Source organism: Podarcis liolepis (assembly GCF_965112155.1).
Source record: "Podarcis liolepis genome assembly, chromosome: 8".
Classification (NCBI taxonomy): domain Eukaryota; kingdom Metazoa; phylum Chordata; class Lepidosauria; order Squamata; family Lacertidae; genus Podarcis; species Podarcis liolepis.
This window is the reverse complement of record NC_139560.1, coordinates 7,789,347-7,810,661: the sequence shown is the minus strand read 5'-3', so window position 1 is coordinate 7,810,661 and position 21,315 is coordinate 7,789,347. Positions and strand designations below refer to the sequence as shown.

General features: G+C 42.1%; 2 protein-coding genes and 1 pseudogene across 4 annotated transcripts; all 3 read left to right on the top strand.

Moving 5' to 3' along the window:
- Positions 1 to 644: 644 nt before the first annotated feature.
- Positions 645 to 1,778, top strand: LOC310713646 (mas-related G-protein coupled receptor member H-like; the record flags this gene model as incomplete). Its single annotated transcript, XM_083518089.1, has 1 exon — positions 645 to 1,778. One exon carries the CDS (start codon positions 645 to 647, stop codon positions 1,608 to 1,610), a length of 966 nt encoding a protein of 321 aa, XP_083374215.1. The 3' UTR covers positions 1,611 to 1,778.
- Positions 1,779 to 6,585: 4,807 nt separating this feature from the next.
- On the top strand, positions 6,586 to 8,547 carry LOC310713129 (proto-oncogene Mas-like; annotated as a pseudogene). The gene is made up of 2 exons (XR_014530104.1): positions 6,586 to 7,239; positions 7,773 to 8,547. The product of XR_014530104.1 is annotated as a proto-oncogene Mas-like (transcript).
- Positions 8,548 to 13,219: 4,672 nt separating this feature from the next.
- On the top strand, positions 13,220 to 20,558 carry LOC310713666 (mas-related G-protein coupled receptor member H-like; the record flags this gene model as incomplete). 2 transcript variants are annotated; one of them, XM_083518100.1, is made up of 2 exons in its annotated part: positions 13,220 to 13,291; positions 19,550 to 20,558. In XM_083518100.1, exon 2 carries the CDS (start codon positions 19,590 to 19,592, stop codon positions 20,556 to 20,558), a length of 969 nt encoding a protein of 322 aa, XP_083374226.1. In that variant the 5' UTR covers positions 13,220 to 13,291; positions 19,550 to 19,589. The 2 variants fall into 2 exon arrangements, with proteins under 2 accessions (XP_083374226.1, XP_083374225.1); XM_083518099.1 differs by lacking the exon at positions 13,220 to 13,291 and adding an exon at positions 18,680 to 18,800 and having other exon boundaries at positions 19,547 to 20,558.
- Positions 20,559 to 21,315: the final 757 nt, after the last annotated feature.

Genomic DNA, 21,315 nt, shown 5'->3' with positions numbered 1-21,315 from the left:
CAGTTTCTATCCAAGAGCTGTGGCCTTTTTGAATGCTGTAACTCGATAGTGTGACCTGGGAGTTTGATGGGTGTGGTGTGGGTGTGGCTGGAATGTGGTTTGTTTGGTTGTTGTTGTTGTTTTGCTTTTGTTGTTTTAAGGGATGGCATCCAATTTCGTTGCACTTTGTGCAATGTTGCACTTGTGTAATGACAATAAAGAATCTATTCTATTCTATTCTATTCTATTCTATTCTATTCTATTCTATTCTATTCTATTCTATAAGGGTCTGCCCTAATGGTTGATGCCAGGGATGAAACCCTTCTGCACAGGTGGCAGATGTTGCACCACAGAGCTATGTTCCTTGCCCTGGGAAGCATTTTTTACTTTGGGGAATATGGGAACCCTATCATAGAGACTCTCTGAAACCCCAAATATATTCAGGTAGCTGAAAGCCCCACTGGCCCCTTTACCTGGCAATTAAAGAGCAACTCATTTCACCTTAACCACCCACTCCATAATAGCTATAAAAGCATGAAAGACTAATTTGAAAAATTTCAGCTCTGTATTTTCTTATTTCCGTTAATAAAGACTAATTCTACCATTATCTATATTCTTCCAGCAGGAAAACACCGGACAAAGTAGAAAAGCAAAGATTGATCACGATGATCAATTACACCCTCCCATCACTGTCTCTAATGAATGCTGGAGAGGAATATTACGAAACGGACAATGGAACTGTTCTCTCTAACAATAGCTACACTGGTAATCATTCAGGACTGACATTAGGACAGTATATATTGAATATCAGCTACTTTTTACTCTGCATTTTGGGGCTTTTGGGGAATGGGACTGTCATCTGGCTGCTTGGCTTCTCCATTAAGAGGACTCCTTTCACCACTTACATCCTGAACCTCTCCATAGCTGACTTTGGTTTACTCACCGTTGTGTTTATTCATATAATATGTTTGATAGTGGTAGCAGACTTCTCCACTTACCTTGCAAATTACATGCTTTTCTTGATTTTCCTATTTATGTACACCACTGGTCAATTTCTGCTGACAGCCATCAGCATTGATAGGTGTGTGGCTGTCCTTTTCCCACTTTGGCATCGATGCCACCGACCACCAAATATGTCCACCGCTCTTTGTGCCTCAATATGGGGACTTTCTTCTATTTTCCCTGCAATTGACTTCATTCTCCTTCTGGCTGATTTAAATGTTTCTAACATACTGGAGATTCAGCTTATTGTGAATGGCTTCCTTTGCCTCCCACTCATGACTGTCGCCACCCTGATCCTTTTTGTCAGGGTCTGCTTTAAATCACACCAGAGGAGGAGGGGAAAACTTCTAATTATTGTCCTGCTTGCTCTCTTCTTCTTCATCATTTTTTCTTTTCCACTCAATGTCTTTGCCATCACTCTTTTTCTTGATTCAGAACCTCCTCCTTTCTTTAAATATGGCTACATGCTCACCTGTCTGAACAGCAGTGTTAACCCTTTGATTTATTTCCTGGTTGGAAGACAGAAAAGAGGCAGGTGTAGGCAGAGCATCAAAGCCACATTCCAGAATGTTTTCAAAGAGGATGAAAACCCTGGAGAGGCAGGGGAGATCTCTTTGGAAACTCAGTGATGATGGCTCAAAAATATTGCCAAAATCTGTCTTTATCACTGTGAGTCTGATGACACAATCTAGTTCCCAATTTACAAACTTTCTGTCTGTAACCTTCTTGACCTGTGCTCAGTGCTGGCTATTGATTTCAGAGTATGCATAGAATCTCAGTCTTGAACACATGAATGGACTTGATGAACTCCTTATTATTCTTATTATTTTATAAATCTAGATACTATACGACTATGGATGAAGCCTGGGTCCATTGTATTCATACATTCATTTAATGTATTCAGGGAGCTCTGAGCTTGCAGTTGGAGCTGCTGGGGAAAGAAGTAGGCTGGGGTGGGAAAGTAGTTTGGCTGGCAGAAGGGACCCTCTACACACACTTTGAATGCCTTATGCATCAGCATTTTTGTTTTCAGTTCAGAACCTCCCTAGTTCCTATATTACGACTACTTTTGTGCCTGCCTGAACAGCTGTGTTAACCCTTTGATTTATTTCCCTGTTGGAAGACAGGAGGGAGGCAGGTGTAGGTAGAATATGAAAGCCATATCCCAGTAGCCTTCTGGAATGAGACAAACTCTACGGAGTCAAGACCTCCACTGAAACTCAAGCTATGGAAGCTCTAAAAAGTCATCACTTTGAGCTTTATCACTTCAGTCCCATTTAGGCATTCTAGCTCCTACTAAGCCAGTTTTTGCCTGTGGAGGCACATTTTGAAATGTTCAAGAGGTGAAGTGAGAAAATGACTATCATGGATACGGCAAAACACAAATTGACTGCTGCCTCAAAAGCAGCATAAAAAGAACAGAGATGGAATCACATAATATGGAAAAATCTATTCTATGGTTGTTGTTAACACTGTTAAATCATGGTTGTTAATTGTCTGTTTCTGCTGTTAACTGGATCAAAGAATAATGTTTAATTGCTGCCCATAGCTATACTCATCCAGCACCACAAATAAGTGGCATGCATGGCGAGCAATCTTATATATGTCTACTCAGAAGTAAGCCCTTTAGAATTCAATAGGGCCTACTCCCAAGGAAGTGAATCTAAGACCATACGAAGGACCTGATGACTTTGGCCAATTGCCCATTGAGTCCACCATCCTGTTCTCACACCGCTGAACCAGATACATGATAGAAACGAGCAGGCAGGGCCTGATCACAAAAGCGCTCTCCCCTTCTGCAATTTTCAGCAGCTGGCATCCAAAAGCACATTGCCTTGTGCTGTGGAAGCAGAGCACAGCCTCCACCATGATTTGTATCTATTGACAGGCCTATTCCCAATTAATTTGTGTATTCTTCTTTTAAAGCCTTCCAAGTTGGTGGCCATCACTGCATACAGTGAGAGCCAGTTTTCAAGGGGGAAATGGTGACTTCAAACAACAGCAGACATTTGTGTACATTGGGGGGAAATGAGAGGGAAAAATTGGCAACTGTAAACAACAGCAGAAGTTTGAGTTAAATCCCTTCAAGCAATGGAATATTTGACGACGCTGCATCCTTGAGGGAATCTGATATGAGGAAAGTGGAGGTTGTAAAGAATGGCAGAGTTTTGAGTAGTTAGCAGGGGGGGACGTGTGGGAGTAGGGAAAAATATGCAGGAAACCCCCAATTTCTAGAAGAAGCTTCTCATGGCTCTTATGTTACTTATCCATTGGTTGCAATATTCCCTGTGTTTTTGTACCTTTTTGTGTATACATTATTCTGTTAACCAGGTTGAGAAGGGACAGAAAGAAGCATACTATGCTATTAGTAATCAATAAATGATTATAACTCGATCAAGTCACAGAGTTGTTAGCTGCTTCCTGCTTCCTGATGACTAGGAAACAAACTTTTGTCAAGTATACGTATCATCATGCCCTACAGCTGATGATATATGGTCTTCTTCTCTTACATTGCTACTTACATATGAAATAATCATGTATGTATATTTTTGGGTTTATTCTGTTGTTCACATATGGAAAAAATCTATTATTGGTTGTTGTCAACAGAAACAGGTTTGAAAAACTGTCTTCTCTTCCAGACACTTCAAAGGTTTTGTGGTTACATTGTCTGTTTTTTGTGTTCTGCTCTAAGTTGGAGCTAGAAAACAAAATTGAATCCAAGAAAAAGTTTAATTTTTACATATAGCCATACACATCCAGTAGCACAAATAAATAAGAGCATGCAGACCAAGTACTCGTCTACTCTGCAGTGAAAACTTAAGAGATGTATTTGACCTACTCCCAGGCAAGCGAATATAAGAGCAGAAGAAGAACCTGATATGTAGTTGTACCCTCCATGAATTCCTCAGAGTGGATGGAAAATTAAAGGGAATTACCAATTTACAGAAACAACTTCTCAAGCCCCTTATGTTAGTTAATCGTTATATAAATTGGCTGCAATATTCCATGTGTTTTTCTACTGTCATGTATATTTGTAATTTTGTTAAACATATTGAGCATGGAAATATAGAAGCATGGTGTGGTTTTAATCAATAAATGAATTACTCCCGATCAAGTCACAAAGGTGTTAGCTTCTTCCCCCATCCCTAACACTGGCAAACCAGCTTTTCTCAAGAGTACTTTGTACAACCGTGAGAATTAGAGGGCAACAGCCTCCTTCTAATTTTGTTGATGACTATCTTGTTCACCAGTAAATGCAGTTTCTTCTTGTCACAAGATGTTGGCAAGCTGATTAAGCAAAAATGAAGAGGAGACGGTAGGTTACAGAACATTTTGCAATCGGCTTGGTCAGACTTAGAAGTTTCCTTTGCGACTTGGGAATTGCATGAATTCCTGCAAATCCTCCAATTTCCTACTTTTCCTGGCACAGAATTCTGTGACTCCTGCTTTCTCCTTCTCATGATATCTGAACCACAGCTTCTCACAGGTACAGTACATATGTGAACATACTTCATTTGGAAGGGTGGCAGGTGAGCCATGGCAAAGTGGCAGAATCATGCATGCATTTGGCACACGTGCATTTTGCACGAAACTGCTTTACAGAGACAGAATGGAGACGGAGTATCTACGCAGTCTTGTGACAGCCCTGCTTCCTGCTGAACTAAAAATGTAGCCTTTTGGCATACAGATAGTTTTTCTCAACAGGCAACTTCTCATAGATGCAGCGGCAGAACAAGCCTACCGGGCACTGGGGCAGGACACTACGTGGGGCTTCCAAGGAGTCTGCCTGCCTCCTCCCACTCAGCCGCCCTACAGCTGAGGGGGAGGAGGCGGGCAGACTGTTTGGGGCAGTGTGGAGAAGAAGAAGAAGAGTTTGGATTTGATATCCCGCTTTATCACTACCCGATGGAGTCTCAAAGCGGCTAACATTCTCCTTTCCCTTCCTCCCCCACAACAAACACTCTGTGAGGTGAGTGGGGCTGAGAGACTTCAGACAAGTGTGACTAGCCCAATATCACCCAGCAGCTGCATGTGGAGGAGTGGAGACGCGAACCTGGTTACCCACATTTCGAGTCTACCACTCTTAACCACTACACCACACTGGCTCTGTAACCTATGGGTGCCCAAGCCACCGTGTCACTACCAGCAGAGACATGTGGCTCTGGCGTGCTGCAGGCCCCATGGTGAGTGCCACCTTCTCCAGCAGGGCAGGGACTGCACTGAGGTTGATGTTGTACTAGACTGCTGATCAACAGTTGCTCACAGGCATGTGAATGTCTCAGGTTAACATAGTTCGCTTGCAAAAGCAGAAGGGGAACCATAAGCAGAAGTGTACATGCATTGAAGGCAGAAAATCCTAGGCTGAATCCCTGGGGAAGGGAATACAGGGCTGGAGAAACCAATAATCTGCCTCACAAGTGCTCTACTATAGGGGTACAACCTTATTTTTTAAAAATCTCAATGTCAGGCTCATCAGCACATGTGAGCATGCATACACACACAGATACTAGCTCTCATTTTGCTGCTTTGAACTCATTTTAACTTGTGTAGATTATTATTCTGTTATCGTTTATAGTGTGTGTTTCTTTCATAAACCATTTACTGGTGGTGACACTCCTCCTTCTTATGTTAGGAAATACTATGCGGGGGACAAATAATGGGGGTCGAGGAGGGTCAATAGGAGAGGAGTGAAAATATCCCTATTTCCATCTGAAGAATGTTAGGGGTTATGTTATCAAATCTGGGATTGGAGAGAAGTGTTCCCATGCCCTCCTAAAAAAAAGCAGATTGGTCTCCCACAAATGTCAAAGTTGCCCCGAGTGGGGTTGGGAGATCAAAGAGCTGTTGGGGCAGCAGAAAAGCACAGCAGAGGAGAGGACTGTTGTGTTCCAAAGCTGTTTGTAGGCTTCCCTTAAACATCTGTTTGGCCACTGTGAGACCAGGACAGTGGATTTTACTTGAGTTTTATTTAATCTGGGTTTGTTAAAAATCACATTTTAATAATAATAAAAACTTACACATGCCTACCCAGTGCATTGTTTTGTTATGTTTTTATATATGTTGGTAGCTGTCCAATGTGGCTGGGGTACTACTACTGATAATGGCTTTTGTTTTCTTGATGTTCAACTCCTTCTCCCGTTCCTCTTCTCCACTCCAGATTTGAAACATTGACCCCATCCAACCGCCCCACTCTCAGTGGATAGCATACAACACGTTAATTTCAGGTGTTATGTCTGACTCAGAGAGCAGAAGAGGGGAATTTTAGTTTTAAAATGATATGCTTACTGATGTTATGCCTGCAGATTCCTTAATTGGGGGAAAAATCCATAACCCACCGCCGAACTGCATCCCCCCCCCCATAACTTTTGAAACTGATAAATTTTGAAAAACATTCTAAAGAAGAATATTCCTAAAGTTTTTGTTTCTTTCTTTGTTTATCAGTCATGAATTCCCACTACAGCATGTCTCTTTTGTTATTGTTTGAGTGTCTCAGTTTAATATGGTTGAGCTTTATAGCCAAAACTGACTCCACATTTGTTTATTTTCTCTTGGTAGGAATTCTTCTCTATGGAAGAAATAGCTCAGAAGCAGAGATTAAGCAAGATGAACAATGATGGCCTGAGATCCTGGTCCACTTTGGATGCTTCAGGGGAAGATCTTGGAGCAGAAAATGGAACTGACCTCCTAACTCCCCAGGATGGTTTTGATCATGAATTATCACCATATCCTATAGAAGACATTTTTATCTCCGACTCCATTTTATTTATTAGCATTTTTGGACTTATGGGGGATGGAACTGTCATCTGGTTTCTTGGCTTTTGCATGAAGATGAATCATTTCACCACCTTCATCCTGCATCTGGCTGCTGCTGACCTTGGGGCAATCATATGCTTATTTACTTTTCCCATTATATATCTTCTGGAGTCATTTTCATTCTTACATGCCAGTGATTATTATTTCAATATAATATCTTTTGGCACCTTTGCTTTATTGTTCATGTGCAACACTGGTCAATATCTGTTGACAGCCATTAGCATGGACAGGTGTGTTTCTGTCGTCTTTCCCCTTTGGCATTGATGCCACCGACCACCACACTATTCCACCCTTGTGTGTGCCTTAATATGGATCATTGCTTTCCTGCTCACTGTAATCAGCATGATTATTTTTATTTTATTTATTTTATTTACGAATCCCCTTTTCTACCTGTTTCTAATGAATGCTATACTTTGCCTCCCACTCATGACCGTTTCCACTCTGGTCCTGTTTATAACAACAACAATCTTTATTACGGTCCAGAGACCCAACAAAACATTACAAATCAATAGAGTTCATACAGCCTACCTCCAGGTTAATCAAGCACTTTGTTTAGAATATAGGGCTCGTTTGTTCTTGCAACCACCGATAAAAACTTTGCCACTTCCAACGTTCTAGCTTTTGTCCGGTCTTCCAGTAGGAACCTGACATAGTGAGCCTCTGATTTTCCCGGGAAAGGCACCAGCAAGGGTAGTATCAGTTCAGCCCTGGCCTGCTCATACTTCACACAATGCAACAAAATCTGATTTATGGAATTGATGTCTTGAGCACACGAGCAAAGTCTGTCCTGGTAGGGAACTCCTCTCAACCTACCATCCAGCACTGCAGAGGGGAAGACATTTAGTCTGGCTTTGGTGAAAAGCCTTCGATAGTTAGGTACTGTCAGGTTTTTGATGTAAGATGTTAACTCAAAGACATACCCATATTGAACTCCTGCTGCCAGCGGACTACAGACTGTGTGTGACTGAGATCGCAAGTCACTGTTTATAAAAGTTTACTTTAGATCACAACAGAGGAAGAAGGGGAAAATTGTAACAGCCATCCTACTTGCCCTCCTCTTCTTCCTCTTCTTAGCTTTCCCATTTGCTTGCATTTCATTAATCCATTTTTCCCTTGAAAGTGGAAACAGTACTAAAATATTTATTGGGCTCTTATGCAGCTACCTAAACAGCAGTGTTAACTCTTTGGTTTATTTCCTGGTTGGAAGAAAGAAACACAGTCGATCAAGAAAGAGCTTGAAGGGAGAGCTGGTCATATTCCAGAGGGTTTTCAAGGAGGAGGAACAGGGAAGAGAGGAGATAGAACTCTGGGTCAGCCCACAGATATGATGCTTCAAAAGAATCAGAATGATTCACTTTTTCCCTCTTGCTATTCTGATACTTTTGGCAAGGTCCTCGGGCTGTTCAGAAGTTCAAAGAAACCCATATACCTGCATTTTATTAATCCATATTTCCTGGTTGGAAAAAAGAAACACAATCGGTCAAGGGAGAGCTTGAAGGTCATATTACAGAGGCTTTTTAAGGAGGAGGAAGATGGGAGAAAGAAGCGAGACGTTCAAGTCCAAACCTGGATCTGATGACTTCAAAGAAGAATTTAGCCATGAAAAAGACTATGTACTGAAAGTGGAGACGACAGATATACCTTTCCCTGCTTATCTCTTTGCTTTGTAATACAAAGGCTTTAATAAAAAATGACTGGTTAATCCCCCCCCCCCAAAAAAAATGCTTCTTATACTTCTTTGCACTTGTTCTACTCTGAACTCAGTATCTCCCCCTCCCCTCTTCCTCCTCCTTTTCGTCTTAAAATATTTTAATTAAATATTTCTTGTTTACAAAAGTATGTGCAATGTCTCTTTTTTCAAATTTCATTTGTTGAAACATTAGTGAAGAAAAGGGGGAAAGCGGTGGAGGGGTAAACATGAGTGAGGTGGGGTGGGTGGCAAAGCTTCTATTATAATTAGTTTAACTTATTAGAAATCTATTTGTTAATTTCTAGAGATTGTATATCTCTGGAGAGGCATAGAGGTAAACCCCATTTCCATTTTTTTATCGGCAGATTATTATTTATTGAATGTACGTATTATTATTATTTATTGAATTTATATACTGCCCTATACCCGGAGGTCTCAGATGAGTGAAGCCTGAGACTTCTGGTGCTTTCTGCCATAATGAAGGCAGCTCCCATGTTGGTGGAGATCGATCACAAATCATAAACAAGGACGATTTGAGGGTAACTGTCATTGAAAGCCCTCCCCCCACAGTGTTCGGGAGGGGGTGAACTCCACTCGCAGATCGTCTGATACCTAGCTTTCATCCCAACATGGATTACAGGAGGCGCTGAGTGCAAAGCAATTCGCTTATTGGTAACCATCTGATGCAGCCATTATGGGCAGAGGTTCTTCTGTTTTTTAGAATGAATTTGGATGTAATTTACAGATGTGTACTGGACTAATAGGACATGATAATCTGCTAAATGAATCAGCCACTGAGCAGCAACGTTTCAACCTGGAAAGAAGATTTTCTTCATAATGAACTGCAGTATGTTGGGGAAGGGGAGCCTTTACCCTTTCTTTATATACATGGTGTTTGCTACTTTAATTATTTGGAAAACTTCCCCCTGGGTGCTAATGGATTGATAAAAAGCAAAAGAAATTTAATGAGAATAAGATAATATATATGGATCGTTACAAAAATAGAACTGTGTGAGAATATTGGTACGATTTAAAGCACCAATCTTCCACTGAACCGCAATTAGGGCTATGGCTTTTGAAGATGTACCACAGCTCTGGAGGGATGCCTGATCATTAGCGGCTGAGTGTTGGATGAGAAAGATAAGTTGGAGACTTACCCGGGGGTTTGGCAGGACTCCAGACATTTTGTTAGACTTTGACAAGCAAAGTGTTACGATATGAAAGCAATGCAGCTGCAAAGTGGTAGCTTGAAAACATCACATGATGGAACTGTCTGTGGGAAACAGTGTTACAGTCAGTTTACAGGGCGATTCACCAGAATTTGCTCAGAGTGTAATTTGAGACCATCCTCTTGTGTATGTAAAGGAAGTATTTGCCACTTGCTGGAAGGAGTCTGAAGTGATCGGACATGTTTTATGTAGTGCTGAAGAGTCAGAAATAAAGCGATGTACCGGTAAATACATTTCTGCCTAATCTCCTTTTCCTGCTGGGAAGCATGGAGGGAGGGGGTGTTCATTTTCCCACGCCGGGAGATGTCGCCTATTGAGACCTATCATGAACTTGCAGGGGTTGCAGCCAGGGAGGTCACCGGTAAGCAAGCCGGGAGCCTCGGAGAGGAGCCAGTCTCTCCCAAAGAAGGCTTGTTTTTCAACACAAAGATGGCGTGTGATGCAGGAAAAATTGCAGACTTTGAGAACAGGAGAAAGAGAACAAAAAAGTAGAAGTGGAAGCAGAGATGTTGTATATGTTGGATTACAACAGGAAGAATGACGAAACAAATGGAAAATAAACATCTCACACAGAAATTTACAGGAAACAAGTTGCTGGCCATTAGTACAGTGGTGCCCCGCAAGACGAATGCCTCGCAAGCCGAAAAACTCGCTAGACGAAAGAGTTTTCCGTTTTGGAGGTGCTTCGCAAAACGAATCTCCTATGGGCTTGCTTCGCAAGATGAAAATGTCTTGCGAGTTCCTGCGGGGTTTTTTCCCTCCCCCCCTTTTCTAAGCCGCTAAGCCGCTTATCAGCTGATCCGATAAGCCGATAAGCCTCTAAAAGCCGCTAATAGCGCTAATCCGCTAATCCGTCAATGGGCTTGCTTCGCAAGACGAAAAAACCGCTAAACGAAGAGAATCACAGAACAGATTCTTTTTGTCTTGCGAGGCACCACTGTATATACTTTGTGAGTGGATTCCACAGTTTATCTATCTGCTGTGCTGAGAAGCATTTTCTTTTGTCTGTCTTGAATTGTCCAGCATTTTGATGCACTGGGTGGCCCTGAGTTCTAGTATTATAGGGGAGTGAGAAAAATAATAATATGGCATCATTAATTATTTAAATGTATATACCACCCTATACCTGCCTAGGTTCTTACATTTGTTATAATATTGCATGTTTACTTTTGGGGAAAAGGGAACCGTATCACAGTTAAGATCTGAACCCCCCCCCATAAATTCATGTAGCTGCAAGCCCCACTGGCCCCTTTACCTGGCAATTAAAGAGCAACAACCCACTCCAAAATACCTACAAAACATGAAAGACTAATCTAAAAAGTATTAGCTTTGTATTTGCTAATTTCTGTTAGTAAAGATTATTTCTACCTTTCTCTAAATTCTTCCAGCCAGAGAACATCAGAAGAAGTATGAAAGCAAAGATTGATCACAATGATCAATTACACCCTCCAATCACTGTCCTCTTTGAATGATGGAGAGGAATATTATGGAACTTTCAATGAAACTGTTCTCTCTAACAATAGCCACCCTGATAACGATTCAGGGTTGACATTAGGACAGTATATATTGCATATTGGTCACCAGAGGCATACTGCATCACACAGAGGAGGCAGAATATAAATTGATCATCCATTATTGTGTTCAGTACACTTTTAAAGTCATCCAAGTGGCCATTGGTATATACTTTGGGATTCTACCTTTTAATCAAGATATTGAGTAGTTAGCAGGGGGTGGGAGTGGGGGAATATCTACAGGAATTCGCCACTTTCCAGAAGAAACTTCTCATGGCTCATATGTTACTGTATCCATTGGCTGCAATATTCCCTGTGTTTTTGTACTTTTTTGTATATTTAGCAAGCATTTTGCACACTGACATGAACATAATTATAGGGGTCCCAAGTGGCAGGCTAGGAAAGAATGAGTTCTGGAAATCTCAGTGCCTGATAGCCTTAGTAGCTTAAGGTCTAACACTAGGATGTTGAATGTCCCTTCAAATACCCTTCAGATGTTTCAGTCCCATGATGGAATGGAAGATTTGAGACTGTGTGATAGTTGGCCATATTGGCTGCATCTAAAGATGTTTTTTTAAAAAGAATCTGTTTGATAACCGTCTCTTTTAGTGGGTCTGGGAAGGCTCCCTCACAGAAGCATTCAGCACACTGCGAAGCCCATCGACCAGCCCTTCCCGGCTATTTTTTATAAGCAAGGATGGGCATTTAACGCCAGTGAAACTAGCAAAAATATATGGAACAAATAACCAGTGTTGGAAAAGTAAAGAAAAAGATGGTACCTTTAATCATATGTGGTGGGTATGTAAGGAGGTGAAGGCTTTCTGGGAAATGCTATATAATGAACTTTAAAAAATGTTGAAATATACATTTATTTTTTAAAAAACCAGAAGCCTTCTTATTAGGTATTGTAGGTAGAGAAATACCTAAGCAAGATAAAACATTGTTTTTAAATGCAACAATTGCAGCAAGAATATTATTGGCCCAAAGATGGAAACAAGAAGAGATACCTACGAAAGAAGAGGCAGTTTTCAAAGGGGAAATGGTGACTTAAAACAACAGTGAACATTTGAGTAAAGCAGGGATGGAGGGAACTGAGAGGGGGGAAATGGCAATTTCAAATAAAGCAGTGGTTTGAGATAAATACCTTCAAGCAATGGTATATTTGAGGATGCTGCATCCTTGGGGGAATCTGATATGAGGAAATTGGAGGTTTCAAAAAATGGCAGAGTTTTGAGTAGTTAGCAGGGGGTGACATGTGGGAGTGGGGGACAATCTACAGGAAATCGCCACTTTCCAGAAGAAAATTCTCGTCTCTTATGTTACTGTATCCATTGGCTGCAATATTCCCTGTGTTTTTGTACTTTTTTGTATATAGATTAAAGTGGTACCTCGAGTTACATATGCTTCAGGTTACAGATTCCACTAACTGATAAATAGTACCTTGGGTTAAGAACTTTGCTTCAGGATAAGAACAGAAATTGTGCTCAGGCGGTGAGGCAGCAGCAGGAGGCCCCATTAGCTAAAGTGGTGCTTCAGGTTAAGAACAGTTGCAGGTTAGGAACGGACCTCCGGAATGAATTAAGTACTTAACCCGAGGTACCACTGCATTATGTTAACCAAGTTGAGCATGGAAAGATAGAAGCATACTATGCTATTAATCAATAAATCAATATCACTCGATCAAGTCACAGAGTTGTTAATTGCTTTCCGCTTCCCAATGACTAGGAAACCACCTTTTATCAAGAGTACTTTCTGAAACAGTGAGACTTAAGACAACAACAACCTCCTCCTAATTTCACTGACAGCTATCACTTTACTTTATCACCAGTAAAGAAACTGTTTCTTCTTGTCACAAGATGTTGGCAAACTGATTAAGCACAGACAAGGAGAAGAGGATAATTTACAGGACATTTTGAATTCAGCTTGGTCAGACTTAAACATTTTCCTTGCGACTTGGGGATTGCATTGATTCCTGCAAATCCTTCGATTGCCAACTTTCCCCAGCACAGAACGCTCTTACACCTGCTTCCTGCCGCTCATGATATCTGAGCCACAGATTCTCACAGGTATGTGGACATACTTAACATGCAAGGGAAGCAGGAGAGCCAATGCTCAGTGGGATAATTAGCAAGCATTCTGCACACTGACAGGTTTGGGAGATAAGATGGTGGCGCGTGTTGATGCAGCGGCTGGTTGCTCCTCAACTCAGAATTTGGCTTTTTTGTCCTGCCAAAATAGACTTGTTTATAGTCGGCAGGACATGTTATCTATTCGGCTAAGGAGTGAGTGCTGCACAAATTGTGAGTGTCTCCGCGTCTGCAAGGAAGATTTTTTGACTTCAAAGAACTGGGGAGTAAAGAGACACAGGAGAGACCGTAAACAAAAGAGAGGCTGCAGAGGAGGAAGGCGATTAAGGCAATTAAGGTTGAAGACACAACATTATAACTTACCACTTCCCAGCATTTTCTATGCGAATGTGAGATCTTTGGTGAATAAGCTGGAGGAGTGGAAATTGTGGATAGCAACGGAGAAAGCTGTGAGTGAATGCTGTCTTCTGCTGCTTACAGAAACTTGGCTGACACCAATTATTCCTGACTCAGCCATAGAACTAACAGGCTATACAGTGTTCCGCCATGATAGAACAGAGGACTCTGGTAAAAGAAGGGGGGGAGGTTTGTGTGCATACGTGAATAACAGCTGGTGCACAATCCACGCTGTGATAGCCAGTCATTGCTCCCCAACTGTGGAATTTATGACGCTTAAATGCAGACCTATATATCTCCCTCGAGAATTTACAGCAGTACTGATAACTATAGTATACATTGCACCTGATGCGAACATCAATGAGGCAATGGGTCTTCTGCATGATGCCATCAGCAGACAACAAGGCAAGTATCCCGAGGCTGCATTTCTTGTATGCGGGGATTTCAACCAGGCAGATTTGAAAGTGGTCCTACCTAAATTCTATCAACACATAAAGTGTGCAACCAGGGGAGAAAGGACTCTGGACAGGCTGTATACAAATGTCAAACAGGCCTATAAGGCCGAACCACTGGCACATCTAGGCCAATCTGATCATGTGTCCCTGCTCCTGACTCCTGAATATATTCCATTGAGGAAACGGACTCCAGCTATAAAGAGGGATATTACAATATGGCCAGCTGAAGCATCCCAACAACTACAAGACTGTTTTCATGACACCGATTGGGAGGTATTCGCCCAACAGGATGTAGAGACTCATACTGAGCAAGTGTTGGACTATATTAGGTTCTGCACTGACAATGTAACACGGAGGCGCCGGATAAAGATCTACCCAAACAGGAAGCCCTGGATGACAAGGGAGGTTCAGGGGTTGCTAAAGGCAAGAAATACTGCTTTCAGAAGTGGAAATAAGTCGTTGTACAGCTTAGCTAGAGCGGATTTAAAGAGAGGTATCCGTGTAGCAAAGGAGGTGTATAGACAGCGGCTGGAGAATCATCTACAAAGTAACAACACCAGGCAGGTGTGGCAAGGTGTACAAGAATTAACAGGGTATAAATCCAAGGATTTTTTGCCCGTTTTGAAGTAACATCTGCAGCAACACCTGCTGAGGCTTTACCACCACCACCACCACTCCCTGTGAAGGCCTTGCCACCATCACCATCATCAGTACAAAGGAATGTAGTAGTCTCTGTGGAAAAAGAAGAGATGAGGAAGGTGTTGAAGGGAATCAACCCAAGGAAGGCCACAGGGCCAGATGGGGTAGCTGGAAGGGTATTGAGACACTGTGCAGATCAACTAGCAGGAGTTTTCACTGGGATCTTAAATCGATCCCTAGCCCAGGCTATTGTTCCATCCTGCCTAAAGTCCTCTACTATCGTTCCAATAGCAAAAAAATCTAACCCGGAAGATCTGAATGACTTTCGTCCAGTAGCACTCACACCTATAATCATGAAGTGCTTTGAAAAGCTGGTACGAAATTATGTCATTGCCTGCCTACCAGAGGGACTGGACACATTCCAATTTGCTTATAAAATGAAAAGATTGACAGAGGACGCTGTGGCGATTGCCCTCCATGCCGTTCTTGCACATTTGGAGCAGCGGGGGGGGGGGGTTATGCCAGACTGCTTTTTTTAGATTTCAGCTCGGCATTTAATACCATCCTACCACAACGTCTGATGTCTAAACTGGAAGATCTGGGGCTTGCGTTATCACTTTGTGGGTGGATATTGGACTTTTTGTCAGACCGCCCCCAGAGGGTTCGGTTGGGCCCTTATACCTCTAGTATGCTTAAGACTAACACAGGAACACCACAGGGATGCGTGCTCAGTCCGCTCCTTTATATTCTCTACACGTACGATTGTGTCGCTTCTCACCCTAGTAATAGGGTTGTCAAATTTGCAGATGACACAACCGTGATTGGGCTCATCTCTGAAAGGGAGGGTGAAACAGACTATAGAGATGAGGTGGAGCGGCTGACAGAGTGGTGCAGAGCTAACAACTTGCTCATAAATACAAGGAAGACAAAGGAGCTTGTGGCAGACTTCAGGAGACAGAAGAGCAATGTCCAGCCACTTTTGATTGATGGGGTCTGTGTGGAGAGGGTAACAACGTTCAGATTTTTGGGCATTGAATTACAAGAGGATCTGTCCTGGAGTGTCAACACAAGGGGTCTTGTGAAGAAGGCGCAGCAGAGACTGTACTTTTTGAGAATTCTAAGGAAAAACCATCTTCCGCAGAAACTGCTGCTTGCCTTCTATCACTGTGCCATTGAGAGCGTGCTCACTTATGGCTTATGTGTGTGGTACGGAAGCTGTACTACCTGGGACAGGTTGGGGTTGTGCAGAGTTGTTAAGGCAGCAGAGAGCATTGTTGGCTGCCCTCTCTCCACCTTAGAGCAGATTTATGCCACAAGGTGCCATAGGAAGGCACTGGACATAGTAAAAGATCCATCGCATCCTGGTCACTGTCTCTTCGAGCTCCTGCCGTCGGGACAGAGATTCAGGACGATGAAGACAAGAACGAGCCGTCTTAAGAACAGCTTCTTCCCCAGAGCGATCTCGGCCCTGAATGGGAAGCCTGGACTTTGAAAGTCATCTAATCTTCCTTGCTGTATTATACTGTATTATTTTAATTAGTGTTTTTATAGTTGTTTTGATTTTGTGTGGAGTGCCCTACCTGGGTGGATGGAGCAGCCAAGTAATTTCGTTGTCCCCGAGAGGGGGCAATGACAATAAAGATATTATTATTATTATTATTATTATTATTATTATTATTATTATTTATAGGAATCCAAGTGGCAGGCTAGGAAAGAATGAGTTCTGGAGATCTCAGTGCCTGATAGCCTTAGTAACTTAAGGTCTAGCACTAGGATGTTGAATGTCCCTTCAAAGACCCTTCTGATATTTGGCCCGAAGCAACAGTAAACAGCAGGTTTTCATTGGGAAAGCAATGGAACAAAAGAATAACCTCTCATATCCTTGCATAGAAATCACAGTTCAATGTATGTTATAGAGTTATACATAGAGTTTTGTATCCAAAATCTATGGCTGAGAGGTTTGCATGCAGAAGATTCCAGATTCAGTCTCTGCCGGGTAGGGCTAATTCATATCCTGCAAAAATGTTCATATCCACTAGTTGGTGTTCCAATAAGTCATGGGCAGGTTTCTTTTTTCTCAGTCTAGACACTTCAGCAATCTATATATATATATTCCTCCCCCCCCCCAAAAAAAAAAAGGAAAGGAAAGGAAACACTTATCAAAGTCCTGGATTTATTTAGTAGCAACTCCAGGTAGGGACATTTATTTATTCAGAGTTTTGAATGAATGCATGGCTTGAGAATGGATGAGTGTATGGTTGGATACCAACACAGATTGAAGGAGAGCTGAAGACAAAGGAGTCCAGAAGCTTCGCAATAAAGGTTTCCTTTGAGGAGGAGCATGAAGGAAAAAAAATATGTGAGGACACGAAAGAGAAGGAGAAAAAACTAAAAGAAAGGATGTGAAGTGTTAGTTCTGGGGCAAGACATTTTGCTGCCTGAAGCAGAGAAACGTAGAAAAGCAAAGACAGATGACAATGATCAATTACACCCTCCCATCACTGTCCCCTTTGAATGCTGGAGAGGAATATTATGGAACAGACAATGGAACTGTTCTCTCTAACAATAGCTACACTGGTAATCATTCAGGATTGACATTAAGACATTATATATTGCATATCAGCTACATTTTAATCAGCAATTTGGGGGTTTTGGGGAATGGGACTGTCATCCGGCTGCTTGGTTTCTGCATTAAGAGGACTCCTTTTACCACTTACATCCTGAACCTCTCCATAGCTGACTTTGGTTTACTCACAGTTGAGTTTATTCATAGAATGTCTTTCATAGTGGGAAAATACTTCACTTACTTTGTAGATGACATGTTTTACTTGATTTTCTTATTTATGTACACCACTGGTCAATTTCTGCTGACAGCCATCAGCATTGATAGGTGTGTGGCTGTCCTTTTCCCACTTTGAGATCGATGCCACCGACCACCAAATATGTCCACTGCCGTTTGTGCCTCAATATGGGGACTTTCTTCTGTTTTCCCTGCTATTGAAATCACTTGCCTTCTGTCTGATATCAATGTTTCTAACATAGTGCAGATTCATCTTATTGTGAGTGGCTTCCTTTTCCTTCCACTCATGACTGTCTCCACTCTGATCCTTTTTGTCAGGGTCTGCTTTAAATCACACCAGAGGAGGAGGGGGAAACTTCTAATTATGGTCCTGCTTGCTCTCTTCTTCTTCATCATTTGTTCTTTTCCACTCACTGCCGTTTTCATCACTGTTTATTTTCTTTATTCATTTCTTCCTTTTTTCTCATAATATGCCTCCATACTAATCTGTCTGAACAGCAGTGTTAACCCTTTGATTTATCTCCTGGTGGAAAGACACAAGAGAGGTAGGTGTAGGCAGAGCATCAAAGCCACATTCCAGAATATTTTCAAAGAGGATGAAAACCCTGGAGAGGCAGGGGAGATCTCTTTGGAAACTCAGTTATTATGGCTCAAAAATATTGCCAAAATCTGTCTTTCTTTCCCTGGCTGTATTGGAAATCCCCCGCGTGGGGAGCAAAGTGCTTCTCAGTGCTTAAAACATACTTGGAGGCTTTTGAATTGTAATGGAGCCTTTCAAAGCACTTTTGTATATTTTACAAATGGAGCTTTTAGTGTACATGACCACAATCCCCTAAAGACTATATTGACAACCCAGTGACAATTGTTTTTCTCTTGTCACATGACACTGGCAAACTGATTAAGCATAAATGAAGGCAAGCAGGCACATTCCAGCATATCTTGTCATGCTTTGAATGCTTCCTCAAGACTCGAGAGTTGCATTGGTGTCTGCAAACCTTCCAGCACAGGATTACTTATTTTGTTTCTCTCTCTATCTATCTCAATATCTGATCCAACATTAGTCACAGGTAAGCAAAAAGCTCATTAGAAATTCTTCACTTCCAAGAGCAGAAAGACGAGTAATTGGTGTGGCAGAATTAAGCATCGATTGATGATGATGATGATTGACAAGCACAGCTTCAACCCCTGGGGTTAAAAGGTAAAAAGATAACACAGCTGTGAAAGATTCTGTATGAGGTTTTAGGAACAGAAAAGTATAGGAAGCTGCCTCCTAAAATTTAGTCCATTTATTTATTTATATCCACCTTTCTTCCGAGGCTTTTAAGGTGGTATACATGGTTTGTCTTGCTCCTCTTTTTATCCTCACAACAAAGCTGTGAGGTAGGTCAGGCTGAGGAACTCTGGTTTGAGGTTATCCAGTGAGTTTTATGTCTGTGTGGGAATTTGATGGCTGGTCTCCCAAATCTTACTCCAAAATTGGAATCACAATGCCACATTGGCTCTTTCCAATTTGCCCAGTATTGCTTTACATTGTTGCATTGCAGGGGGTTGGACTAGATAACTCTTGGGTCCCTTCCAACTCTAAGATTCTATGGTTGTGTGACTCTGGCTGACAGCACTTCTCAAGGGTTTCAGACAAGGGTGTCAGGGATGGAACCCTTCTGCACAGGAGGCAGATGTTGCATCACAGAGCTATGTGGGATTTTCACTTTGGGGAATATGGGAACCCTATTATAGAGACTCTCTAAAACCCCAAATATATTCAGGTAGCTGCAAGCCCCACTGGCCCCTTTACCTGGCAATTAAAGAGCAAGTCATGCCACCTTAACCACCCACTCCAAAATAGCTACAAAGTATGAAAGACTAATCTTCAAAGCTTTAGCTTTTTTATTTGCTTATTTCTGTTAGTAAAGATTAATTCTACTGTTCTCTAAATTCTTCCAGCAGGAAAACAACGGACAAAGTAGAAAAGCAAAGATTGATCACGATGATCAATTACACCCTCCCATCACTGTCCCCAATGAATCCTGGAGAGGAATATTACGGAACGGACAATGGAACTGTTCTCTCTAACAATAGCTACACTGGTAATCATTCAGGATTGACATTAGGACAGTATATATTGAATATCAGCTACCTTTTAATCAGCATTTTTGGGCTTTTGGGGAATGGGACTGTCATCCGGCTGCTTGGTTTCTGCATTAAGAGGACTCCTTTCACCACTTATATCCTGAACCTCTGCATAGCTGACTTTGGTTTACTCACCGTTGTGTTTATTAATAGAATGTGTTTCATAGTGGTAAAATACTTCACTTACCTTGAAGAGTACATGTTTTACTTGATTTTCCTATTTATGTACACCAACGGTCAATTTCTGCTGACAGCCATCAGCATTGACAGGTGTGTGGCTGTCCTTTTCCCACTTTGGCATCGATGCCACCGACCACCAAATATGTCCACCGCTGTTTGTGCCTCAATATGGGGAGTTTGTTCTATTTCCCCTGCAATTCACGTCACTCTCCTTCTGTCTGATTTCAATATTTCTAGCACACTGGGCATTCAGCTTATTGTGAATGGCTTCCTTTGCCTCCCACTCATGACTGTCGCCACTCTGATCCTTTTTGTCAGAGTCTGCTTTAAATCACACCAGAGGAGGAGGGGGAAACTTCTAATTATTGTCCTGCTTGCTCTCTTCTTCTTCATCATTTTTTCTTTTCCACTCAATGCCGTTTTCATCACTCTTTTTGTTCTTCATTCGGTACCTCCTTTTTTCTCACAATATGCCTTCATACTCGGCTCTCTGAACAGCAGTGTTAACCCTTTGATTTATTTCCTGGTTGGAAGACAGAAAAGAGGCAGGTGTAGGCAGAGCATGAAAGCCACATTCCAGAATGTTTTCAAAGAGGATGAAAACCCTCCAGAAGCAGGAGAGATCTCTTTGGAAACTCAGTTATGATGGCTCAAAAATATTGCCAAAATATGTCTATATCAGGGGTCTGCAACCTTTAAGACAAAAAGAGCCACTTGGACCCGTTTCCGAAGAAAAACAACAACTGGGAGCCGCAAAACCATTGCGACATGTAAAGCATGCGCGCTGTTGCCCTCCGATCTGACAGCGGGCGGGAAGGTGACATTGGGACGGTGCGTGACTAACGCACGCACCGCCCCATGCGACGTCACAGCCAGTACAGCGCCCGCCACAGTGGGGAGTGTCGGGGTGCACAATGCGCCTCCTCCCCTCGCTAGTATCTGCCCCGGAGCCGCAGCAAAGGTGTAAAAGAGCCGCATGCGGCTCCGGAGCCGCGGGTTGCAGACCCCTGGTCTATATCATTGTGATTCTGATGACACAATCTAGTTCCCAATTTAGAAACTTTCTGTCTGTAACCTTCTTGACCTGTACTCAGTGCTGGCTATTGATTTCAGAGTGTGCATAGAATCTCAGTCTTGAACACATGAATGGACTTGATGAATTTCTTATTATTCTTATTATTTTATAAATCTAGATAGTATACGACTATGGAGGAAGCCTGGGTCCATTCATGGGAAGAACATTTAATGTATTCAGGGAGCTCTGAGCTTGCGGTTGGAGCTGCTGGGGAAAGATGTAGGCTGGGGAGGGAAAGTAGATTTGGCTGGCAGAATGGAACCTCTACACACACTTTGAATGCCTTATGCAACAGCATTTTTGTTTTCCATTCAGAACCTCCCTAGAT